The sequence below is a fragment of the Limulus polyphemus genome, unplaced genomic scaffold (assembly GCF_000517525.1).
Source record: "Limulus polyphemus unplaced genomic scaffold, Limulus_polyphemus-2.1.2 Scaffold2122, whole genome shotgun sequence".
In the NCBI taxonomy this organism is placed as follows: Eukaryota; Metazoa; Arthropoda; class Merostomata; order Xiphosura; family Limulidae; genus Limulus; species Limulus polyphemus.
In genome coordinates, this window is record NW_013667732.1 from 173645 (window position 1) to 184596 (window position 10952).

General features: G+C 31.0%; 1 protein-coding gene across 1 annotated transcript in view; it reads left to right on the top strand.

Annotated features, from left to right (window-relative positions):
* LOC106466016 (collagen alpha-5(IV) chain-like) overlaps positions 1-10952 on the top strand; it is a gene marked incomplete at its 3' end in the record, with an annotated part of 70535 nt that overhangs the window by 35080 nt on the left and 24503 nt on the right. The window contains exons 12-18 of the mRNA XM_022393975.1: positions 423-485; positions 996-1094; positions 6404-6457; positions 6896-6992; positions 8403-8525; positions 9297-9473; positions 9661-9870. Of these exons, the coding sequence (XP_022249683.1) occupies positions 423-485; positions 996-1094; positions 6404-6457; positions 6896-6992; positions 8403-8525; positions 9297-9473; positions 9661-9870 (823 nt within the window). The remainder of the gene's footprint in view (positions 1-422; positions 486-995; positions 1095-6403; positions 6458-6895; positions 6993-8402; positions 8526-9296; positions 9474-9660; positions 9871-10952) is intronic.

Consider the following 10952-nt stretch of genomic DNA (forward strand, 5'->3'; position numbering starts at 1 on the left):
AATTAATTTTTTACAAGCCTTTTATATGGCACCTTGTCAAATGTTTTCTGAAAATCCAGATACACCGAATCTACACCCTTACCCTCATCTACATAAACAATAACCTTTTCAAAGAATGTTAAAAGATTTTTAAGGCATGGATAAATAATAAATAGCTGATTAACATACATAGATTAACAGATAGAAAGAAAGTTGAAGGATAGGTAAAGAGATAGATGCCTAATTTAAAGTAGAACAATGATAGAAAAGTAATGAGAAAGTGGATGCAAAACTAAGTAAGTAAATATTGAATGAAATAATGATGATGGATACGTGGTTAAATATTTTAATACTTTTAGCAAGTATTTGTTTGCATATTTTTTCTTCTACAAATAGTTATGTCATCAAGAATAATTTTTAGTATTTCATCTCATAAAATATAGGGGATTTTTGGTGCACCTGGTCCTAAAGGAGAGAAGGGAGAAAGAGGAGACCCAGGCCCAAGAGTAAGTTATTGATAAACAAATATGAAGTTTAACTGAGATTATATTTAGCATGTACACTGTGCTATGATTCTACATAACATGTGTACGTATACCTATAAAGCTTTGAATAAATATATGTATAAAGCTGATATATGACAGTAGTAACTTATGCATGTTAATTTTTTTTTTATGTGAGGTAGGTAGTTTTCATGATTATGTGTTTATAGTTTTAAACACTTAAAAGGGCCAAATTGGTAATTAAATAGTGGATAATTTTGAAATTTGGTTATTTATAAATATCAAGTAATGTCAATACTGGTGTTGATTTTGATTTTTTGAATTTTAGGTCCCTGTTTACTATTACACTTTTTAATACCTATTATTTTGCATTTTCTTGATTTAGTTCAGCATCTTATTTTTATATTCTCCAATGCTGTAAAACAGTAATTTGTTATTTTAATATTAATTTTGCTATGATAGAATTTTGTGCACATTAATTTAAACATGACAAATTAACATTGCATTTGCTAGGGAAAAAGAGGCAAGGATGGCCCTCTAGGACCACTAGGAGTGAAAGGTCAGAAAGGTCAGCCAGGGCTTACAGGAGAGGATGGTGTACCTGGTGTAAAGGTAAAAATATATTTTGAATTTAATTCATAGTACCTACACTTGTGAAGCATGTGCATTAAATGTTACTTTTTAGAAGGCCAGTTTTCCTTGCTTCATGAACATTTTCACCTGCCTCTTTGCCTTAATTCATTAAGTTGTATGTGGTTTATTGCAATGATAATTGCAAGAGATTTTTGAAACAATTTAAAAAAAAACAACAGAAAATGTATTCATATACCTAGGCTTAGACTCATTTCCTATGCTCTGTGTAACTTTATGCAACTGAAATGGGAAAAAGAATTATAACTTTAAACGAACATGATTATAAAAGGTAGTGCTGAAACTAATTGTATTATTTTGTGAAATTGTAGTTACATACACCTTTTTCGTGTTTATTTCACATATATTACAATATATATATATCTATCAGTTAAAATATTTTTTATGATATAAATCATAAATCTTTTCTGCATTTCAAAGAGTAATTTAAGTTATTAGACTAAAGCAAATAAACTTAGCCTACATAATATGCATTATCAAAAGTCAAAGTTTATTATTATTATAATTATAGTGATTTTAAATGTAAACACTGGTAATTTCCATGGATTGTATTTTTATCACTCTGCAGAAAAGGTCATTGCTTCATATTAGTAATATAAATTAAATGCAGGTATATAATTAAAGCAGGTTACTTTAAGATACAGGATTGATTATTGCATGTAGTTATAAGGCCTTGTCAGAGTAGTGATCACGTTGTAGAAGCTTTTTTATGGCTGCTTTTGGATATTAGTTTTACAGTGACAGCATTAAGTTTACTGACAAAAGCTTCATATTGACACCAAGTCCTTCTTGTATACATATATAAATTGGATCAAAGCTAGGGTAACTATAAAAAAATACAGATTACAAAGCTGTGGTCTCATGTTAATGATAGTTTGGTTATTGTGAAGGCAACTTTCTGCTGTTGTATATGTCATGTATGCTATTAGCGGGGAGACTGAAGTGATTTGGTGCTGGTGTTTCTTCTTTTTTGTGCTGTGTAGTCATTGTCACATTAAGGGATTTGCGTGAATTCCTGGAATGGGAAATGCCAAAGCCAGACTTATTAGTAAGCTATTTAGATCCATGGATATATTTTTGTGATGTTAATAATGTTGAAAAAAGTAACAATTTGTTTTTTATTTGCAAGTTTTTTACTCCATATATTTGTGTTGGTAAGAAATCTAGAGATAGTGTGAAAAGCATAGTTAGCTAATAAATTATATGAAGAAAAATTATTTCATTTGCTTCTTTATTCTGTATTCAATCTGCATACTAGAATACTGAAAATCTGGGCAATTATTTATTAAATAATTATCATATAATATCTACATAATGGATTGTTAAGAAACAACTTTGTCATTATCATTTATATACTGGTGAAATAGAGTTGAATAAAACCTGAAATATATACATATTTGTATATTGCAACTGTTCCATGTTGAAGACTTACCTACCATGTATATAACAGAATATAACTTTTGAAGCTATTAGTGTGATTAGGTAGTTTTATGTTATCTTGGATGGGGAATAACTTGGATTACATGTAAGATTGCACAATGAGAGAGAACATAACCCTATTTGACATTATGAATTCTAACATTGTATGGACAAAATTTTTATTCTTCTCTTTTTCTGTTAAATAAACAGTAGTTCAATAATGTGAAATGAAATATAATTTAACACTTTTATTACTTTTAAAAGTTTCGTTTTACTTCACGTTATTGAAATATTATTTAAAATAAGTTCAACTTCTGTAACTGTTTTGTTTAGTATGCAGATCAGTTTACTTTTTGTTTTCCATCAAAAAATTAATATGTTCATAATATGTTAGTGCTACATAATTTACTCTTGCGTAATTTATATTTCATATCTACTAAATATTCTAAGTTCTGAATTTGAATGCATTAAATCTGGTTCAGGTCATGCTCTTAAAATGCCTGATACATTACTTTCTGTAGCAAGGCTTGATCAGAGAAGTTGTCTAGTGTTTTATGGGATAGTTGTATCATATTCAACTTTATCTTTTGTTTAGAGTACTGCTTTATAACTGTCACATGGAGTGGTGATATTTCCAGATTTTTGTGATCCATCTTTTCGATTGGTCAGCTACAAAGAGAATCTGCATTGTGAGTGCAGTTTTGGGGCAGATTTCTTTCTGTCTTCAGAGAGAGAGAGAGCAGATTCTTTTCTATCCTGAAAAATTCAAGACTTACTGTTGAAGTTTTTTACATGTTTTAACCTTTTATTTATTACTTTTCAATTTAATCTATAACAACACAACAATTGTTTCCACCTATACGACTGGTAGTTCTTCTATTTTCATCAACAAATGAAATGTTACATTTTGCTTCAACTTCACACCAAATCTTGTTTCTTTTATCCCAATACTTCAAATCACTACACATGTCCTTCCACATCCTGTGTCCTTGAATCTTTAGTCATTCTGGAGAACAGGTAACTGCGTGCTAGATCCTTAAAATTATCACATCTTTTTTGACGGTTCTCAGATATTAAAAGTAGAAAATGTATCAGTGGTACATTGATATTGATGTGCTAATTAATATTTAGGCTAAGCACCTTAATGAAATTTGTAATAATCTTTGAAGTGTCAAGAAAAAAAACAGTTGAAAGCATTGAATATAAAGTGGCTGTTTAAAGTATGAACATTAAAGAGATAATGAAACAAAAGCAAGCCATAGAAATTATTAAGTGCCATAATATTTAGTAATATTAAGATAAGATATAAATTTTATTACCTGTATCTTTCTGTTTAGCTTATTTTCAGAATACTTTTCAAGTCTATTCTCCACTAAGAACACAGACTTAGTTCACAGGCTGAGATTTTGGAGAACTTGATTCTGTTTTAATGTTGATTAGCTGACTTTTTCTTTAAAGAATCTTCACATTCATAGTAAATTAGTAAATAGACTTTTCATAGGGAAAAGGGAATATATCCACAGATGTTCAAGATGAACAAACATTGGGTTGTAGATCTGTTTTGCTTCTTGAGATACGGTAAACAGCATTATTGATCTTTTCTCCCTTGGACTCAGCTAGAGAAAAACCATCTCTGATTTTCAAGTTTTATAACTGCATCTTCTTACTATGCTGAAATTAAAACTTGTAAGATTGGTGTCATACTGTTTTCTTGATTTATTACTGATTAACTTTAGTTTTTCATAGGTAGATTTATGGATATCATATGAATTATGTAAGTATTTAGGTTTTTCTTAACTCATTATCATCTTAAAATTGGTCTTAAGAGAGGTTTGATGGTATTTTCATTTCTCTACTAAATATAAATGCTGGAGTGTAGTCTGTACCTCACATATTGCTATTTTATTACTCATCAAAGAAGGGTGACATATCATGATGGCATATTTTTTGTCTCTCATCATTGTGACTAACTATATTGTTCTACAGTTTGTTCTTTATAGGAAGGAAGTATTGTCATTATATTTTCTATACCAAAAGACTTTTCTGGTATTTGTTAACATCAGTTTCAACCTTGATCAAACTGAAGTTTAATGAGTACTTCATATTTTGTTACAAATTGAGTAATCAACTTTGTAGTAATGTTGTAACATTTTATTTTGGTGCAGTACATACATGCTTCTGTCTGCTTTGGTTGCTTGTTCCCATTACCTGATATATACACTCCTGAGTAGTGCTTCACCCAGGTTAGGCACCATTCTTTGACAAATCTTTAACATGAACCCTCGGTAAAATTTCAGACATTCATTGTATAGCAGTCCAGTTTTTGGAAAACTGTGGCCGCTGTCACCTTCCCAGTTTCTGTTCAAGGTGTCAGACAAGACAGTGGATCTAACCACAGCTAATACATATTAATCTGTGATTTTGGGGACATTGCTACATTTCTAAAGTTTTAAGACTGTCCATAGTATAGCTTTTTTTCTGGCTCATTTAAATTCACTGCTGCCCAGTGAATATGCATAGAAACATCAGTGTGTCTTTATATTATGTTGGCCTTGTTGAGCTTCTTAATTTGTCCTTTTTATATTTCACTGTAGCTCCTACTTAATGGTCAATTAATTTTTTTAGGGTGATTCTACATAATGATAACCTACCTCTGATTGAGTTTTATAGCCATTTTACTATATAGTTTTCAAGATTCTAAAAATTCAGTAATTATTTTAATGCTATATAATCAATTTCAAAGGTATATTTGTGCTCTACAGGTAATGGTGTAAATGAACTATACTTTGGAGATTGCCTAACAATTCTTCACAGCATCTAGTTACAAATCATTGTGAGAAGATAAATTACTGAGGAGGTTAAGGTGCATTAGTGTTGGTGTTTTTCCTTTCTTGTATAAGCTGACTACAGCCTGTTATAAAAAAGGCTTAATAAGTCTGCAAGACACCTACTGCTGTGGCATTGATCCATTTATCTGTACATGTAAAAGTTCAATTTTCAACAAAGAGTTCATAGAATAGGGTGCATTTAAAAGTTCAATGACCATGATAACTAATGAGAAGTCTGTAGGAAGAGAATGTATTTAAAGATTCAATGTCCACAGTAAACATTAAAGAACATGACGGAAGATGTATTTATAGGCTAAGTGTCCATGGTAACCAAGAAGGGCATCTACAGGAAGAGGACATATATAAAAGTTCAAGCTATAGAAGTCAGTAAGGAAGGAGTATGCAGGAAGATGTGTTTAAAGATCCAATAAATTACAAAAGTAAATAAAAACAAGAAGTCTGCAGGAAGAAGATCAATAAAAAGAATATTCAAGCAATCTAATTTTTTTCAATAAAACTTCTAGAATGAGAGATCTAAATGTGAAGTTGTAAAACTAATAGTTTTAAATTAAAACCTACAGATGCAGAATTTTTTTAAAGATCCTGCTTTTCATACAAAAAGTGACCTGAACTAACTGGATTGTTAGTATTAATAAACTTAGATTCTTAGAGTAAGTTGATATTGCAGTATTAATTTTGTATTAGAATATTTGTGTAGAGTTTTTGTATGAAAATACTCATTGAAAAACCACTTAACTGATGTTAATCAGAAATGACCCAGATCTGTTAGTATTCAACGTTAATTAACAGCTGTTTCTTGGAGTGCCCAAATTTCCTTTCTCTATTTTTACTTTACATGTTTCATACAGAGTTTTGAAAGGGAAAATTATCTCTATTATGAAATAGCCTAGATGCAGTGTTGAAGAAGCAATTGCAGTTTATAAATGAGGAGGTGTATCCATACTTTATATATAATGGTTATATATGTCATGTCTAAATCAAAATATCTTATTTTCTTGCTAGGGTCCACCTGGTGAAGGTGGAAGACTTGGAAGCTATGGTCTTCAGGGTCCACCTGTGAGTTCCAATAATTTCATTTGACAACCAGATCTTTGGATATTTATTTAATATTAGAAACCTTTGCTATTTTCAATTTATGATCTTTGTATCTATTAAGGTAGCTTTACTAATATATTTGTCTGTGTCATTTTGTTTTCTACTGTTTGCACATCAACATCTATATATCCTTTTATCCATCAGTATGTCTGCTTCTCCATCTTTCTCTACATACATACCTTATCATCTAACTGTGACTACTTTGCATATGTAAATTGTTTATCAGGATATTGCCAAGAATGTTTTTGTTTACTATCAAGGTTTTAAAACTGAATAAGAAACTATATGATATTTATGTATGCAGAGTGTTTTATGCCGAAGTAAAACATTTTTAGTATGATAAGGTTTTCTTACAATAATGTTTATGTGTGTTATCATTAACTATTTTTTTCACACTAGGGTCCACCTGGACCAACTGTACCAATTGGTGAACCTCTTCCTGGTTCACCAGGTTCTCAGGGTCCAGTGGGTGAAAGGGGTGAGCCAGGAAATCCAGGTACTGTGTAAATCCATGTATTTGTTGCTAAATGAAAGTTTCAGGTTAATATACGATATTGAAAATAATTAAGGAAAGAGTGGATAAAATGTAAATATTATTGGATTGCTCCTAACTTTATCTTATAAATATGAACTCCACTAGAGTAAAAGCATGTGTCAATAGTGATTGGCTATCATTCAGTCAATTGGACAGTGCCACATCATCATAATACCTACAAGATTACAGGTAGTTATACTATTCACAGTAGTAGTGTGGATAATGCACTTATAACTCCAAAGACACAAGTGCCACATGACAAATGTATAGAAATCAAAGGTTTGGCTGGTAGAAAGACTACTCCATGTGACAAATAATGCAAAATTTAATGTTTCATTAGGAATTTTATGAAAACTCTGAAGAGGGGATGTGAAGAAGTGCTCGAACTTTTCAGAAGTGATGTTTATCACTCAGAGTATACTCTTGTATACTCATGTACATTATACATGACAATCCAGTAGAGATCTTACCAGTGTAAGTATAGTTGTGAATTGTTTTCCAAAACAGTAAGACACAGATTAAGATGAAGTAACCTCAATGGATGTGTAACTGCTCAAAAGTACTGTTTAGAAAAATGAACAAACAAAAAGCAGAAATGGGCACAAGACTTCAAACAAGAAAATGAGTAAAGCTGGAAGCGAGTGCTCTTTACAGACGAAGCCAAGTTCAAATAATTTTGCAACAATCAATGATAGTTTATTCAATTCAGAGAGGAGAGCAGTATCACAATCATCATACAACACCTCAGAGAAGCATGCTGGGGGATCAATAAAAGTATCTTGTCTAAATTAATAAAATATTACTTTATATCAAAGTGAAAGTAGAATTTTCTTGTTTCTCCAGAAATGGCTATCGTTGTTTGTATCATTTGAATATTGATTATATAAAACATGAATTTATACCATATGAGTGTTTACTCTTGGGCATATTATGTATGTGCCTCAAATATCAAACAAAACTCATGATATATAGGTAATTGAAAGATTAGCCTTGTTCATTAATGTCCTATTTTCTATGTATTGGATATCAATTATATTATTTTAATATTTATAGTATTAGATATACATGTAAATATGAGAATTATAGCAAAATGAAAAAAATCAAGATTGTTTCTGGGCACATTGCATATATTAAATAGTAAACTTATATCTAATATTTATGATTTCATTGCTAGGTGATTAAATATATATTATATTCTTTAATATACTGTGTAAATATATTAAATATCAAACTAACCCTGAACTTGAGTGATTAGTTTGAAGCATGTATTATAGAAGTACTCTTATTTAGCTGTTTTTTCACATTACATTATATTATGTTTAGAGAAGTTATATTAGCTTGATGATATTTATTCTCATTTTCTGCTCTCAGGAAAACCTGGAAATGTTGGACCTGTGGGATATCGGGGCTATCCTGGAATACCAGGTCTCCAAGGTCCCCCAGGTGAACCAGGTCCATCAGGACTTAGCTTCAAAGGAGAACCTGGAGAAGATGGTAGTGTTCAAATGTCGATCTCTTTTATTGTATATAAGAGCAGCATACATTTATTATAAAACTGTCTTGATGTCTGACAAGTTTGTCCATACATGACTAATTAATGACAAAGCTAATTAATAGGCACTTTTAATGCTCTTATTGCTTTATAACAGGTCATGGTAAAATTGATTGAAACAGAGTACAGAGACAGAAAATATTTACCACTATAATTCTTATGTCCATGTTAAATGTACCTAAATATTAGTGAAGTACATTTACTTAGTGCTTTATCAAGTGTTTGTTACAAAACATATATTTCTCAAGTAGAAATATTTTTTTAACCTATTACGCTGTCATTGTCCCTTCTTATTTTACTGACAAAATACTGATTGATATTAGTTATGATATATACATTAATATCCAGTAAATAGTTTAGACTAAAAATTATACAATTATATGTACATTGAGTTTTGTTTTATTTTAGTTTTTAAACACTAAAGTAAACTAGAACTGTATGTGATGTAAACTAGGTTGTAGTGTTGAAAGCAATTTATTAATGTGTTTTATCCATTTTTTGTTAATTTTTCTCAAAAGTTGTAAAGTAGATTAGCTTTAAATTTAGCATATATTTTTCTTATAGTAACCTCATAGGATTATACTGTTTTGTATAAAAGTACTGTTACAATTAATACCTCCTTTAGAGAAATTTGTAATTTTTCAAATACAATTTTATCCGTTTGATATAAAACAAAAAAACAGCTTTGAATGGTCCATTTTCCTGTATTCTAGGACTTTCAGGAAAACAAGGTCCATTTGGAAGACCTGGTGTACCAGGATTACAAGGTCTAGTTGGTGATAAAGGTCAGCTTGGAAACACTGTCATTGGTCCACCAGGGGAAGAGGGACAACCTGGTTGGGCTGGAGTTCCAGGACTTCCTGGCCAACGAGGTGATCCAGGCCCTCCAGGTATAGTTGTTGTTTTTTTTTACTGTATGGAGCTTACAGTGTAGGCCTTTCCAAAAACAGTTAATAAAACTAGTATTTTAATACTAAAACAAACAAGGTTTAAAATTTAAACCTAATATATTTTGTAAAAGTAATCATACTTTTTTTCCATGCTCTAGAATATATACATGAATTTGTTTTTTAATAGGACCAAAAGGTACCCCTGGAATTGGTGTTCAGAAAACTGGACCACCTGGTCAGCGTGGACTTCCAGGTCCTCCTGGAGAACCAGGATCTCCTGGGATTCCAGGTAAAAATGGTGAGCCAGGATTTCAGGGATCTAAAGGGGATGACTGTGGTTTTTGTCCACCAGGACCGCCAGGCAATACTGGAGATATTGGGGATGATGGACGCCAGGGTAAGTATTAAAAAAAACAATACTTATGTATGGTTGTTGTTTGTTATTAAGCACAAAGCTACACAATGGGCTATCTGTGCGCTGCCCACCACAGGTATCGAAACCTGGTTTCTAGCAGTAAAAGTCTGCAGACATGCTGCTGTGCCACTGGGGGGGCAGTTATGTATAGCTTAAAATATCTGACACAAAAGTAAAAGGTTTATATCCTTAAGATTTAAGAAGCAAATTAGGGTTTGATAAATTCATAAACCTTGTGTGAAAATCAACTGTATCTAGATTTTAGAAATTCTGTGTCATATAGTGCTGGTTTGTTCTATTTGTGATGCAATGATTTAAGGATGCATTTATACTTTGTAATTTCCAGATTTTTTCATCCATATTCAAAGTATTTTGTGTTTAAATATATTTTTTTATGTATCTTAGCTAACCTACAATTAAACTTTAGGTAATGTTAAATATCTGAGTAAATTTCTGTCATATCTGAGTGATTATTGAGATCTGTTATTAACCACTCTTGTTGGTCACCAGAACTACACAATACAAGTTCATTTTAGTAGTAAACTAAAATTGTGGACAAAAATAATTTATTTTTCAGCAAAAAAAAACATGTAATGGAACAGATGTTTTGAACTTTAAAAAATGGAGAACTGAATTGAAATTTAATTTCCATTCTTAAGAGTATCATTGTAATGAAGTTTTATTTTACTGAAGTCATGTACATTGTATATTCTGCACCTCCTATAAGGATAAATGAGTTTCATCAGAGTATTGGTGGAAAAGTAATCTGTAATATGACACTGTGTATGTTGCAGGAATCTGTTTTAAGCAGGCATGAGCACTAATATATTATGTAACTGCTACATACCTTATTTTACTATAGGGTGTGTGTGTGTGTATATATATTGTTACGTCTCCGGTTGTTAATTACTTTTCCGTAACTTCGTTCCAACGAAACTTAAGCGACACAAGTTCTTTCTCAATAAAAACTGGTTTATTCTTTCCGAATATAACTTTACCGATACACTCAACTTCAACAATCGCACTAAACAAACGCTATAACAACGAACGTCAATAATACTTCT